The 15,816-nt window shown below is 45.5% G+C and overlaps 1 protein-coding gene across 1 annotated transcript in view; it reads right to left on the bottom strand.

Moving 5' to 3' along the window:
- The window catches only part of LOC311194544 (protein mono-ADP-ribosyltransferase PARP12-like), a gene marked incomplete at its 5' end in the record, with an annotated part of 29,001 nt that overhangs the window by 5,082 nt on the left and 8,103 nt on the right, over positions 1–15,816 (bottom strand). Inside the window, 11 exons of the mRNA XM_084267659.1 lie at positions 3,896–3,974; positions 4,380–4,476; positions 5,032–5,152; positions 7,109–7,274; positions 9,010–9,133; positions 10,858–10,959; positions 12,051–12,119; positions 12,627–12,806; positions 13,925–14,104; positions 14,865–14,987; positions 15,098–15,350. Of these exons, the coding sequence (XP_084123785.1) occupies positions 3,896–3,974; positions 4,380–4,476; positions 5,032–5,152; positions 7,109–7,274; positions 9,010–9,133; positions 10,858–10,959; positions 12,051–12,119; positions 12,627–12,806; positions 13,925–14,104; positions 14,865–14,987; positions 15,098–15,350 (1,494 nt within the window). The remainder of the gene's footprint in view (positions 1–3,895; positions 3,975–4,379; positions 4,477–5,031; positions 5,153–7,108; positions 7,275–9,009; positions 9,134–10,857; positions 10,960–12,050; positions 12,120–12,626; positions 12,807–13,924; positions 14,105–14,864; positions 14,988–15,097; positions 15,351–15,816) is intronic.

The raw sequence follows: 15,816 nt of genomic DNA, 5'->3' as shown, positions 1-15,816 counted from the left end.
ACTTGCCTAAGCCAAGTGGGGACTCGAGATGACTTCAAGTGAAGTGCCCAACGCCCCACATATAAAGCAGCAAAGCTGTGGTCATCCTAGGAGGTAACACAAAATCAGCATCTTAACCTGTCAGGGAAAAGCTCCACACTTTAGAAGGCTGAGTGTAGAAAGGAGAGAAAACAGGACTTCTACTTCACAGCTGCACAGAAATAAAGAAGTGTTTTTCTGGACACTGCATCTGGAAGAGGCCTGTCGTAGGAATGTCTTCAAAGGATCAGGAATAAAGTCAGCTGCACAGGACAAAGTATTTCTTTGAATTTATTTAAAAGCTTTTACAAGGTTGAATGATATTTTCTGTGCCTTAATACAGGAGTATTTTCCAAAGCTTATTCACAACACAACACGTAAACCAATTGGGAAGGGTGAGTATTTACTATTTGTGCACTCTGTCACACCACAGCTTGAGTTGCTCACCGTCTCCTACAGGATAACAACTGTGTCACTCCATTTCAGTACTACCTCTTTTATTCATACATAAATAAGGCCTAATCCTGTAAGAAAGGTACTTGGATTATTTTATCCTGCGATGGCCTCCAGGCAACAAAGCCAGGTCTCTTCTGCATGAAAACTTTGTGGGACTGGGTAACAGCACATTGCACATTGCTATTGCAGGCTAATGCTTCAGAGCAAGGTAACTTCCTTAGCTTTTTTCATCTCCAGACCTAAAAAGGAGTTTCTGAGGCAGAGAAAAAAAAAATCACGGCCTGACAACAGTTTCTATGAGGATATGACTGTATAAGAACAGTAAACAGTGATACCAAACCTTGATCTCTGGTTAACTAGGTTTTGGAAGCAGCAGAGTTTGTATTAGTGACAGTGACACAACTAGAACTAGTGTCTTTAAGCACACAGATAGACTCTTCACCATTGACCAGCTCCCATTCCTGTTACAGCACAGCAGTCTTCGGGATGCGTGTCAGGATTCAGCACTGCAGCAGCCACACAAGGACATCCTCTGACATAGAAACACACATCTGCTGCACACATTTCTCAGCTGCACATTAAAGATACAATTTAAAACCCAGCATGAAGTTCCAAGACAATACTGATTCAGTTTTTTGCCTTAAAAAGTTTACCAACTACTAATTCCCCTTTGTTCACCGAAGACAGAAGAGATCCATACCAGCTTTCCCATCGGCGCTTCCAATTTCCGCTGCGTATTGCACACACTCTACTTTCTACAGACACACTACTCTAAATGCTTGCCAGGTTCAGACACTGCAACGCTGAAAAATTAAGGCAATGTTACAAAAGCAGAGCTGCTCTTTTTAAGCAAAGGTGGCTTTCTCCCTATCTCAAGCAGGTGCTCCTTTTTAAAACGGATCATTTCCAGCGCAGCAAATTTGGCCAGGGTTATTTGTCAAGGTCTGAAGAGAAGAGAATTCGTCAAGCCGTGCCTGTCAGATGTTATGATGGTCACCACATGAATGCAGAATCCCAGCCAGGCCCAATATTACCTACTGCAAAAAAACAAGCTTAGGGTCTCACCAAAGTATTTGATCTAGCCCAGAGTTCCACTTTCAGCGCCAACAGGTACTATGGGCTCCGTCACCTGTTCGGCGCAGAATTAACCTCCCCTTTCCTGTGAAATGCACTCGGTTTACAAGTGAAGAGCTGGTTTTCTTAGGTGCCAACTCAGCAGACAAGAGCTTTGGGAAACAGGGCGACCCCTTCATTTCATGCATGCCCACAAGTGCCACCAGCAATACCATGGATCTGCACAACACATCCCAAAGCCTGTCACACTCACCTCAGTGACTCCAGAAACACCTCAACATAGTATCATAGAATGGTCTGGGTTGGAAGGGACCCCAAGGATCATAGAGCTCCAACCTCCCTGCCACAGGCAGGGTCACCAACCTCCAGGCCTGGATCTACACAAGGTTGCCCAGGGCCCCATCCAACCTGGCCCTGAACACCTCCAGGGACGGGGCATCCACCACCTCTCTGGGCAGCCTGTTCCAGCCCCTCACCACTCTCTCTGTAAAAAACTTCCCCTAATATCTAATTTAAACCTTCCTTCCTTTACCTTCAATCCATTCCCCCTTGTCCTGCCACTGTCTACCCTTTTAAAAAGTTGATTCCCCTCCTGTTTGTATGCTCCCTTCAGGCACTGGAAGTCTGCAATGAGGTCCCCATGCAGTCCCAACAACTGTGCTCAAGTAAAATTCAGACTGAAATTTTAGGCTAAGGGAAGCAGTTAGTACATGCAACTCAGAAACCTAAAAACAACCAAGCTACACATCTTTTGAAAAATGCAATTAAGTTGCTGATGAGCAAAGGGAAGAGCTGATTAGCTGTATCTTTTATTGCTTTGACAGAGCTCAAAATATCACAGGCCCAACTCTTCAAAAGGTCTGGCTGCCAGATTCCCACACAAACTCACTATTATGTCATTCAGCAAGTGCTGAACACCTGACTTGTTTACAGTCTTGAAAGCCAGGGGTTCTGCTGGTTGTGCAAAGCAGGTATTTGGAAGGAGATAATGTACAGAGCAGTCCACTGAAATTTTACCCATTCATTTTTTCATCTAAAGTGTATTTACATGAACTTGCTATATACACACAGGGCCAGGTATGGGTACTGCATTGGGAAAGGCACGATCCAACATGAAAGGGCAGTCAGGGCACAAAGCAGAGTAACAGAAACCAGCTCACAACAAGGGTATTTCTGGTTCTCATGCCACTATCAATGTTAACTACACCAGGGAAAGCAAAATCCAAAGGGTGATAATAGCAATGGAGCACTCTGTCAACTGCAAGTAGAGAGGAAGAATTCTGGATATGTGACAGTACTTCTGTCCTGTCACTAGCCATCTGTGCTGATAACTGTGGTCTGTATCACACAAGGTCTCATGACATAGTCAACAAGGAAAACCTCTAATGCTCTGGAACAGGCTGCCCAGGGAGGGGGTTGAATCACCATCCCTGGATGTGTTTAAAAAAAGGGTAGATCAGGTATTTAGGGATATGGTTTAGCATAGGACAGGAACAGTTGGACTTGAGGATCTTAAAGGTCTTTTCCAACCTTGTGATTCTGTGATCTTAAGTTCCTTAATCAGGATCAAAACCACTACAGAAAAGTCTAACACTGAAAAGCCTTTTTTGGTAGCATACTGGAGCACTCCCACCATCTGTGTTGCTCTTCCAGAGGGACTGCTTCTTAATACTATTAGACCTAGCAACTACAAAATTCCGGTACATTTTTTGGTTTCAGTAGACCAAGTATAAGACTTTGGGCTGGGGAGGGGGTTGGTTTGGTTTGCTGAAGAGATCACTGACAATGCTTTCAGATACTACTGGCTGTAACTATTTCTACCATTCTTTGAGACCGTGGCCTATGCTCAGATCTGTGACAGTACAGGGTGACTCAAAAGAGCATAAGGAGATTTCCTTTCCTAGGTCTCTAATCCAGACTTCAACCACCAACTGATATAGTGTTATTACTGGATGACTTTTTAAATGGTCTACACAGAAGAGGTTTGCTCTCAGGTCAGCTTCTAGTGAAGAAACGCACTTCACAGAAGCCACTTGCTTAACTGGGCCACTAAGTCACCAAGGTAAGTTATCACTGCATTTTTAACAGTGAATCTTTTTGTCTTGAATTTGGTGAGTTTTGGTTTTGCATGTAAACAGATGCCTAAAATGCACATGAAGTTCATGGGAATTTGGTATCTTTCTCAGGAGTTCTTAGGAGATCACCTAGATCTTTAGCACACTCATCCAGGAAGTCACTCCTGTCCCTTTTTAGTTACAAATGCTTTAGTTAAGCAGCATCCTCCTTTGAATCATGCTTTTCAATCAAAATTACAAGAGGTGAAAAGAAAACAACAACATTAAAATACCTTGTATCCAAAGTCTGGTAGTGCAGATGAGTCCCAGTGGCTAGGACAGGCTTGATTTGGAATGGAAGAATCCCGCTGGCTATTTGCAAACAGACAGAAAAGGTGTCAGTAATTCTAGAACATTCAAACTGGCAGGTTCTCCTCTGGCCTATTACTACATTTAGAAATAAAGAAACCACAGAGAAAGTGGGAAACAGGCTCAGACTGTGAGCTGGGCTTTGAATGTTGCCATTCAATTACCAGTCCTCTTTCACTTGCTGCTTTAAGAAACAACTGTCCATCACCAGTTCTGTGGATGTGGTACCTGGAGTCACAGGTACACCTAGAAAGCGGGTGATGTGCCGAGCCGGCAGCTTGTGATACAGCTTCTCCCTTCTGGCAACAGCTGCGTTCTTTGCACAACTGCTCCCAGCACTGGCAGCCATTTCCCCTTATAATTTCTTCTGAAATAGGAAAACCCAAGAACTTAAAGAGCACCATTTACCCTTTTTTAATCCTCTGCACCTCTTTGGAAGACACAAACTTTGGCCGCCTGCAGACCTGTCTTTTAGTTTTAAAGGAGATGTTTGTCTGGGTCATTTCTTGAGGAGAAAAGAGAAAGGAAACAAAAAGTCATGAATAAGTCTACCAGACAGGGTTGTTGATTAATGTCAGTCATTCAGTAATGAGAAGTGCATGTTCACTGTCAATTCTGTCTGCTGAGGATAGTTGCACAAAGCCTACGTAAGCTTCTTGTCCTTCCTCTAACTCAGTCATTTAACCTGTGTCGATCTTGCTTGCCCCATAAGTCATTCATCCTCTTTAGATGTTGCTCCAGCAGCACCAAAAGATGTTGACTTTTTACTTTTACCATCCACAGGGTTAACTCACTTTACTCATGGTTTACTCTGGCTTTATGTGAAGTCTACAAATCTTTTTATTTCTAGTCCAGTATGACTCTGGATAGTGTTAAGGAATAAGGGGAAAGGTTACTTTTGTAAAGAGTTTTCTCTGGGACATCACCACTTTGTTTCCCCTTCCAACAAGTAAATTTGATAACATTAGTAAAAGAAGTCATACCTCCTAAAAGCTGGGACTAAAAGCTAGTCTTTGTAAGGCACTGCATAGTTGAAAATGAGAACCTTTAAAATGAGTACCTTTAAAATTGAGATTGTAATGTTGAAAGCCAGCCTGGAAAGGTATGGTGGCACTTGGATCTGCCAGATACAAATTCTCAATAATATCAGAGGATGGGGAGTTCACAGTAGACCCTTCTCCCTTTGTGAAAGATTAAAAAAAAAAAGAGAATAACAATGAGTAAACACAGTCAGGACTAAACTCTGGGTAACTAGTTTGGGTAGAGAGAAAGAAACAGAAAAGAGTAGGATGAAGAGGAATCCACCACAAACTACAGTGACCTAAAGCAGAGTACTGATACACACAAATACTTAATTACTAATGATGGACACACAGCTATCACACTTAGATTTCTGTTACAAGTTGTACTAGCTTTGGCTGGGGTAGGTAATTTCTCCACAGTAGCCAGCGTGGGGCTGGGCTTTGGCTTTGTGCTGTGAACAGCGCTGGTAACACAGGGATGGTTTTGTTGCTGCTGAGCGGGGCTTACGCAGAGCCGAGGCCTTTCCTGCCTCTCACCCCACCCCACCAGCGAGTAGGCTGGGGGTGTGCAAGGAGTTGGGAGGAGACAGCAGAGGAAGGGGGGATGTTTGCAGTTATGGTGTTTACCTTCCCAAGTCACCACTATGCGTGGTGGAGCCCTGCTATCCTGGGGATGGCTGAACACCTGCCTGTCCGTGGGGAATGGGGAATGAACTCCTTGTCTTGCTTTATTTGCGTGCGTGGCTTTTGCTTTGCCTATTACACTGTCTTTATCTCAGCCCTTGAGTTTTCTTGCTTGTACCCTTCCTATTCTCCCCCACATCCTGCCAGGGAGGAGTGAGCGAGTGGTTGTGTGGTGCTTCACTATTGGCTGGATGTTCAGATGCACTCAACCCCTTGACCAAACTAGTGGTAGTTTGGTTCAGGCTCCACAGTAAGTAAAGGCCTAGGCTGGGACCAGGCCATGAACCTCTCTAGTTCCCAGCTGGCCTCTGGAAGCCCACAAAGGAACACGGTGACATGGTGAGCACTGATGCACATGAGCTTGGAAACCGGAGCACCGATCTCACAGTTAAAACATGAATAGCTGGTGGTTCTTCCAAAACAAGGAACAAAGAAAGTTGTGGGTCCAAGGAGTCTCATGGGTACCTTTTGCCTCACATGTAACTTGACTAAAAGCTAACCACTTTACTCCATCAAGCCCAAGTGAGCTTTTTATGCACTTTCTCTGCTAAGCAGTAGGCTGCAGAGTGGTGATCTCTCCCTGAGCTAGAACACCTCTCAAGGTTACTCCCTGATGCCAAGAGACACCCCTTACCAACTGCAGGTCTTTGCTAAGTGTCTGGTATCACACATAACTTTGTATTACAGTGTAATAAGATTTGGCATTGGTAACATTATTATATCCTCTGTGCAGCAACAGAGTGAACCTAAATATCAGACTTTATTAAGTCTCACTAGTACAACACCCTACTTCAATAAAACTGCTTTTGCCATTAGCTTTGGCTGTGGCTCTTTCAATGGTCTAAAATCTCACCCACAACAAACTGGCATGGTTGGTAGACTGGAAATCTGCTCCTCAACATCAGGGTTAGACCACAATGCACATGTAATTCTCTAATGCACTGAACAACGTAAAATATGAGGGTATGCTGATGGAGAATATGAGGGTACACTGATGAAGAATATGAGGGATGACTCCTTTTGGAAAAGAATCTAGGAAATCTGCCTAGAGGAGCCAACACGTATCATCAAAACCAGTCTGATCAAGACAAGCTGAAAAAAAGACTTTTGCTTCCCTGCATTTGCCAACGAAGTTTCATCAGGAAAGTAGTTGTAACACCCCATAAGACAATTGTCCATACTGAAACTCACTGCAAGGATATCAGGTGTGTTCCCTCCCCTCCAGCCTAGCATCGTTTTATCACATCTATTATGAATATCTGTAGCTTCACTGCCTTAACTTGACACTATAAAATTCAAGTGCAAGTATTCACTTAATCAACCTTGCTGAGTAAAGTGATTGGGGGGGGAAGGTGTGGGGGAAGGTGTGGGGGGGAAAGAGGCTCCTCGCGTTTTTTCAGAAGTGATTCAAAGCACAGGATGTGGACTCACCTGTTGTCCATATTCAATCCACTGGCCTTGGTCATTCTTCCAATACCAAATCCACTTCGTGGTCAAATCAAGGGAGGGTTTTGCGACTGAAGATGGTGTAGAGAGGCGTCGAAGCGAAGATGAGGAGCAAGTCATTGTCTGGAAATTAATGTTCTGGCTGGCTAAGCTGTAAGGGCAAATACAGGTTTATTACAGTTAATACTAAACATTTTATCCTCTAACCCCCATTTTAAGCTGGTGTTATTTGCTTTAATATCATGTGACTGCCTGAACTTAATTAGGCCTGAAATAAAGACTCTTTCCAGAGCATGGATGGCAGCTCTGAACCCTGTTTCCAACCTTCAGAAGTGAACTATGGCCTGTGAGGCACCGAACACTCTCCCAGCCACTAGCCAGATGTTGCCCTGCCAGCTTGACAGGCTGGGGCTGCCCGTACGGTGTGCCAAAAGGCATCTCTGCAATACATAAGCATGACTACAGTTTCTCTCAGTGTGAACACAGAAGTTAGTAAGGACATGATGGAGCTTGCCAGAAAACACCTGCAGCTGAATCAACATTGGTTTTTTTCTGTGGTTACAGAGGATGCAGCCGTGAGTTCTGTCAATACCATTCATCACTTGGAGCCACCTGGGCTCTTACTCCTGGGAGACTTGAGAAATTACCTCTCAGGGACAAAAACTTTGAAAGCAGCCTCCTCTTGGGAAGCTTGTTTGTGATTTGCACCATCCAGCAGCCTAGTCAAGCTGCAAATCAAAACTGCCTTCTGTCTGAAGAGGCACGGGCCAAAGCTGCGATACTGTTTTGTTGAGGCCAAACTTGGGGGGGCCCTACAAATCCAGATGGCGTACAGTGGGGCTTGCAGAAAGGAGTTAAGGGAGGGAGAACTTACAGATACTAGCACTATTATGGAAGGAACAGCCATAGAGAAGGACCATCTCTGAACATTGTTAAAACACAAAACTTGATCATTCTAAATAAATAATTATTTACTACCTGAAATACTAACATTCTAAGCACTAAATTCCATCCACTTCTTTTCACCCTTGTGGTTTTACCCTGGCTGAGAGCAGAGATCCACACAGCTGCCTGCTCTTTAAAGGAAAAGAGCAGGGGGAGAAAGGGGGGACGGCAGGTGTGAGGCAAGGGAAGGGAAAAGGAAGGGGCAAACCAAGAAACCAAAAGCCCGTGGGTTGGGATAAGGATAGTTTACTAAAATAGCAGAAAGACAAAATATAACAATGCTAACAAGACTTTAGAGCAAAAATATATGAAGCTGTTGATACACAATGCAGTTTCTCACTGAACCACACAGCTCAGGCCGTGCCACCCAGAGCCGTCCCGGAACCCGACTGTCCCCCCAGAACTGCGCGTCCCAGAGACACCCCTGCTCTTCCTCAGCAGCCCCCCTTGTACTAAGCAGGATGTAATTGGCATGGAATACTCTCTTTGGCCTGTTTGGGTCACCTGTCCTGGCTTCGTCCCCTCCTTTCTCATGAATAGAGAAATATGAAGAACTGAGAAAGTCCTTGACTGTCTGACAGCAACTAGAAACATCAGGGTGTTATCAGCACTGCTCCCATTCTAACACCCAAACACAGCATTCCATCTGCTGCTACAAAAGAAGCTATCTCCATCCCGACCGAAACCAGGACAACCCTGTATAGAATTCTAAATGCAAGTTGCTGTGTTATTTTTTAGAAGACAAAATCAGGGTGATATTTCCATGCAATCACTTTTCTTTAAATAAAAAAAGAGAATTCTAATTTGTACTTCCTCCCCGATTCTAAGCAGCTCAGTAATCAGAAGTTATGGCAGTCAGACATCTTTAGGAAGAACACAGAGTTTATCCACTGAAGGGCTCAACCATGGTACTCTAAGCAAGCAGTCCAGCATTACTATACCAGGTGTTTTGGGGGTCACAATAGGCCTTTTCAATTTCTTCCATCATGGCAACATCATTCCAGGTGATCCCATTATATATCTGCCATCGATACGGCAAATGGTAATGAACAGATCTGCATTTATCTGTAATGAAATCAGACAGAATCAAGAGTTCACCAATCATAATAACACAGAGAGCAAGACATTTTTTACACTCTGGCTTTATCTCCCAGGCTTTGGTATGAACAATAAAGTCAGACTGCTGAAAACAGAAACATGTTTGGACAACAGGGGAATGTGTTTCTCCTCTCCAGTATGATCCAGAAAAACAACATAAGCCTGCATACTGCCCAATAGATTTCAAAGAATCCACAACTTTGCCTTTGCTGGCAGCTGGGAGAGCAGTGCCACAGACAGGAAGTATGTGTATATCACATCACCGTGTTTCTCAGCTTAAAAACCTGTCTACACATCACATAAGCAGGTGATGTCTTTGGTTCTCTCTTTCCCTTAGCCCCTTAGAGCTTGTGGGGTGGTTACCAAACCCTGGATGCTTGTTTTTAGGCCCAGCTCAACAAATGAGGCAGCATAAAGGACTGCAATACTCCACAAACCATCCCTCAAGTGGGACACTACACTCACCCCAGCACAGGCAGCACACTGCCCTACTAACAAGACTGCCAGGCACTGCTGGAATCGTAGCTTCACTTCTCAGAAAATGACTTTTAACTGTGCCTTACATGCAAGGCCTGGAGCTGTGCTACACACCCTTCACACAGGAAAACCTTGTGTTGCTTTTTTCCCCAAATCATCTATGTTTTAAATTCAGGGATGTTTGTGTGTTTCCACTTAACAGCCTGCACATCTGCCTGCTGATAGATACAGGCAGAGGTGACCTTCAGGCCTCCCTGACAGGAGAAGCTGAGGTACACTCTGCATTCTAGTGTGGACCAAATCTCTTATTTACAACTTTAGAGCCAGACATGTCACAGCAAAGCACACCAACTCTCCAACTGTTTGATTTTAGCTATCTGGTGGTCACAGTATAGCTATTTTGAGCCTGACCTTTTTAGCTAGCCCATGGCTACACAGTTAACATTGTGCAGGACCAAAAGTTCATAAACAAGACTGGTCCTAAGAAGAAGAGAGACTGAGAAATGTGATACAAGGCTGGAGTAGCTGCTGCACAGACAGAGCCAAAAAAGAGTTTCACCATCCTTGACCCCTGATGACTCTGACCACAGAACACATGGAACCTAACCCTAGTTATGAAGACAAAAAACGTCGTTCACTCCTTTTTCCTTCTTTTTCTTAACAGAGCTGGAGTGTACCCTGTCTTGAAAGCACTGTGCTTAAATTAACTAAAAGCTGTAAACAGAAGTCACACTTGGTCTCTCTTAGCCAGATGTCTATTTCCTATGATGTATAAAATACCCATAAACAAGATGGCTCTATTTTTTTCAAGTGCTGTTTCTCTTCAAAAGTAATGGTGAAGAAGAAGTATCACCAAGCCCTGAAGTAACTCACTCATCTGCCTCTCAGAACAGGCACTCCTGACAGCAGAACTGCATCATTACCAGAGCACAAGCCTGTAACAGACATCTCAGACCAAACAGTTATTGGGCAACCACTAGCAGTGCTGAAATAGGCCACAGATGGACCATCTAGAGAGGAAAGGGTTTAAGCGTATCCCCTTGACTTTTCTCCAATTATGTCCGTAGTCCTGACAGTTTATTAATACCCTGAAAACAAAGCAAATGAGAAGGCACAATCGCCACTGCCACTCCATGTGCCACCACTAGTCCGAGCCACTGAGCACCTCTGCAGACACTGCTCTGGAAAAGAACATGGCTTTTTGTAAAGCTTACCTCTATGTTTGCAGTACTTCCAGACATAGAACAGGCATATCTCATCAATCTTTTCTTCTTTGTCATCGTTTGAAACTTTAGCAGAGGAATTGTCTTTTTTATCTACAGAACAGAACACATCAATGTATCTCATCCCAGAAATTACAAGTTTACTGGAGTAGCCAAGTCAAGTGCTTTCAGGATCTAGTGGGTAGAGCCCACCACAGAAGTTAAGGCTTTGTGATTAACCAATAACACAACACCCATGTAACATCAACTATCCTCAAAGAAGTAAACGTGGTATTAACCATTCGCCCTGGGTTTGGCTAGGATAGGGTTAATTTTCACAAGAAGCTGGTAGAGGACACAGCCAGGACAAGTGACCCAAACTAACCAAGGGGGGTATTCCGTATCACATGATGTCATGCTCAGTATAAAAGGGGTGAGAGGTAGCACTGATCAGACCCAGGCCATGCAGCTTGCGTGCAGCTTGTGACAGTCTGGCTTCCTAACAGGTCTGAGCTGTACAGCTGCAATGTGCATTGCCTATCACCAGCTTTGTATAGTCTAAGGCCTGCTGTTGTTATTTTCCTCTCCTTTTGCTGTTGTTGTAAATTTCCTTAGCCCAACTCAGGAGGTTTGCCTATGTCTCCCCATTCTCCTCCCCATCTTGCTGGGGGATGGGGTGAGCAAGCAGCCACATGGGGTTCAGCTGCTGGTTGGGGTTGAGCCACAGCATTACACCCACCAGGTGTGGAATGTTAAGAGAACCTGGTCAGAGAGCGTTGGACTGACAGGCTTTTAAAGCCAAGGCCCTTCTGCCCAGGACAGGAGCTTCAGGAGTTCTTATTCACGCACTGGAAGGTATATCAAGACACCCTATCTACTGACAGAGCTATAACCCATTCCCTGGGGACAGGGGGCAAGGAAAGATATCGCACACACAGGTACAACGGTCTCCTTCCAGGAAGGAAGTTCTTTATCCAGAACAGTACAGAGATCAAACCCAGACTCCTCTCCTTTATGCTTTACAATGCTTGGGCAGAAATCCCAACACCGCTCTGTAGGCTATCCTGTACTACAGCTTTCAGCACGTGACAGGGTAAGCACGTAAGTGGCAATCCAACTGCCACGTGAAGCTGCAGGGCTGTGTGAAACCAAACCCCAATGAGAAGCACTCATCTCAAGACTGGAGTATGAGAAAGGATCCATACCTTTGTCTTCACCTCTGGCTTCTTTTGGCAACTGTTGCTGTCTCTGAGTAGATTCACTGCCACTGGGACCTAAGACCAAATGAATAGAGCTGCTGGACCAGAACCCCAGATAGCTGGCAACATCCCAGTTTGTGTTTTGATGATCATATCCATCTGTTGCGGTTTTTCATGGCAAGGTTTTGGTGGTGCAGGAGGACCTGCGGGGGTAGCTTCTGCAAGAAGTTGCTAGAAGCTTTCCCTATGTCCCACAGAGGCAATACCAATTGGCTCAAGGACAGACCTGCCACCGACCAAGGCCAAGACAAACAGCAACAGTCATGGCACCTCTGTGATAATAGATGTAAGAGGCAAAAAACCCACAAGCAGCTGCTTTTTGTCACCAGAGAAGGGAGTGAGAAGATCTGTGAAACTGCAAGAACCAAGGTCAGTGAAGAAGGGGGGGAGGAGGCACTCCAGGTGCCAGAGCAGAGATTCCCTTGCAGCCTATGGAAGATGATGGGGAGCAGAGACCCCACCTACAGCCTGGGGAGAGACCTCACGTTGGAGCAGGTGGAGACATATGGATGATGCTGTTACCTGCAATGGAGCAAGCTCCTGGCAGGACCTGCGGCCCACGGACAGAAGGGCCCACGACGGAGCAGGTTTGCTGGGAGGACTTGTTACTCGCTGGGTGACCAGGATGGGGCAGAGTGGGCCTGATGGGCTGCACCTCATGGAAGGGACCCTTGCTGGGGCAGCTGGTGTCGAGCTGAGGCCCTGTGGGAAAGGACTCACATTGAAGAAGTTCATGGAGGACTGTCTCCCATGGGTGGGAACCCACACTGGAGCAGGGGAAGGGTGTGAGGAATGCCCCCTGGCTAAGAAGGAAAACAACTCTTGAGGAACTAACCAAAACCCCCATTCCCCATCTCCCCCTGTGACACCTAGAGGGAAGGAGAGAAATCATGAATCAAGTTGAATCCATGAAGAGAGGGGTGGAGGGAGGTGTTTTAAGATTTGGTTTTACTTCTCATTATCCAACTCTGGTTTCATTGTTTGTGTAATAAATTAGATAGTTTTTATTCTGTGTTGAGTCTGTTTTGCCTGTGACGTTGACTATAGGATGATCTCTCCCTGTCCTTATCTTGACTCCCAGGCCTCTCAATATATATTTTCTCCCCTGTTCATCTGAAAAGGAGAGTGATAGAATGACTTTGGTGGGCATCTGGCCTCCAGCCAGGGTCAAACCACCACAGTGCTTTTTGGCACCTAATGTGGGGCCCGAGGAATTTGAGATAAGGACAATAATAGGAAGAGGGAATGGGCAAAGCAGACTGAACAGAGCTGGGGAGGGTAATAATTATGGGGGAATTTTCTGTTGGGATGTGGATTTTAATGGTAATTCTTAAATACATGACTCACAGAGGCAAGGGGTGGAATCGTGTGGTTTTGTATGGCAGAGTTCTGGTTGAATAGGGGAGGCTGCAGGTGTGACTCCTGCAAGGAGCTGTTAGAAGCTTCCCCCAGGTCTGACAGAGCCAACATCAGCTGGCTCAAGGACAGACCCACCCCTGAACAAGGCCAAGCCAATCAGCAATGGTGGTAGTGCCTCTGTGATAACATATTTAAGATGGAAAAAAAAAAGAAGGCAAGCGGATGCATTTTGCTGCCAGATAAGAAAATGAGAAGATGTAAGAAATGCTGCAGACATCAAGGTCAGTGAAGAAGGGGGGGAGGAGGCACTCCAGGTGCCAGAGCAGAGATTTCCCCTGCAGCCCATGGAGAAGACCATGGTGGGCCAGCCCATAGAAGATCATGGGAAGTAGTGATCCCACCTGCAGCCCGTGGAGGACCCCATGCAGGAGTGGGTGGAGACATATGGATGATGCTGTTACCTGCATTGGAGCAAGCTCCTGGCAGGACCTGCGGCCCACGGACAGAAGGGCCCACGACGGAGCAGGTTTGCTGGGAGGACTTGTTACTCGCTGGGGGACCAGGATGGGGCAGAGTGGGTCTGATGGGCTGCACCTCATGGAAGGGATCCACGCTAGGGCATCTGGTGTCGAGCTGAGGCCCTGTGGGAAAGGACTCACGTTGAAGAAGTTCGTGGAGGACTGTCTCCCATGGGTGGGACCCCACACTGGAGCAGGGGAAGGGTGTGAGGAATGCCCCCTGGCTAAGAAGGAAACCAACTCATGATGAACTGACCAAAACCCCCATTCCCCATCTCCCCCTGTGACACATGTGGTGGAGGAAGGAATGGAGAGAAATCATGAATCAAGTTGAATCCATGAAGAAAGGAAGGGTGGGGAGAGGTGTTTTAAGATTTGGTTTTATTTCTCATTATCCAACTCTGGTTTCATTGTGTGTGTAATAAACTAGATGGTTTGGGGGTTTTTTTGCTCATGACACTAAATGTGGAATGATCTCCCCCTGTCCTTATCTCAACTCCTAAGCCTCTCAATATATATTTTCTCCCCTGTCCAGCTGAAAAGAGGAGTGATAGAGTGGCTTTGGTGGGCATCTGGCCTCCAGCCAGGGTTAAACCACCACACCATCACACATGTTGTTTTGCGCCACCACTCCACTGCCGATACAACAGGAGTTACAGCAATAGGAGTTACAAATGCCAGCCAGTCCCTTTTAGCAGCAGCCACTCTATAATAATTTTGCACGCTGTGTTTTGGGCAACAGTAATGCAGCTCTCCCTCCCACATGACTCAACCATGACACTCCATTCCTGAAAGCACATCAGTGGCAGAAAGGAAAAATGCATGCATGTAGTAAGAGAGGAAACAGGAAAGCTGATTCCACATGGAAGCAGTTGGTAGTCACCTAGGTAATTACTTTGTGAAGGTGACACTATGGGCGTGGCGCCTGCTGCTGGTGTCCTCGGTTCTCTATTCCTTGGAACAGCCGGTTTTCTCGGTACGTTTTCCCTTAGTTCATGTCTTTGCACTAAAAGCACAAAAAGGATGAGGGTGTTTAGCTGTGAGTTAAAGCAAGAACAGCTTCTATCTCTATCAAACTTAGAATCCTATTCAAGCCCAGCGTTTTTCTCAACTTACTTTTCCCCCTCTTCAGTTCCTTGTTGAACTCCACATGCCTGTGATTATATATAGCCTGGATGTTTGAAGCTACGTCCATATCAATGCCTCCAGTTCCCAGCAATCTCAATGCATGAGGATCCAAGAGGTTATGGGACCTCTTACATTCTAAAAACCTACATTGCCCTTGGAGAAAGTGTCGACAAACATGAAGCCTGTTGCAGTTGTTCTGCTGGTTGCAGGTACCATCCTTTCTGTTGTACAAATGGCAGACCTGAAAGTGGGGAAGACAGATAAAATGTGAAATGGAATCACAGAAGGGCAGGGCTTGGAAGGGATCTCTGGAGATCATCTAGTCCAACTGCCCTGCCAGAGCAGGATCACCTACAGCAGGCTGCACAAAACAATAGGCACACAGCTTTAACAGCAGAAAAACAGTCACTAAAAGGCTTGTGTAGGCTGTGACTTCCCTAATCCGGACAGATTTCTTGCATGGAGGAGCAGGCATTTTCAGCTGACTCAAGCATTTTCAGCTGACTCACGCATTTTCAGTTTTGAAGTTGTGCAGTTGTGGGTCTTTTTCCAAGAAAAAGAAAAGCCAATCCAACACGAACTCAATTTTGGCACTCCTTAGCAAGACAGTTGGATAATGACTGACTGTTTTACATTTATTCTGTTAAAACCAGAAAAAGCCCAAACCAAAACCATAACAAAGAACAAAGATCTCCACAAAAACATGT

The sequence above is a fragment of the Gallinula chloropus genome, assembly GCF_964237585.1.
Source record: "Gallinula chloropus genome assembly, chromosome: 1".
Taxonomy (NCBI): domain Eukaryota; kingdom Metazoa; phylum Chordata; class Aves; order Gruiformes; family Rallidae; genus Gallinula; species Gallinula chloropus.
The sequence above is the reverse complement of the archived record's forward strand: the minus strand, read 5'-3'. Positions and strand labels throughout refer to the sequence as shown.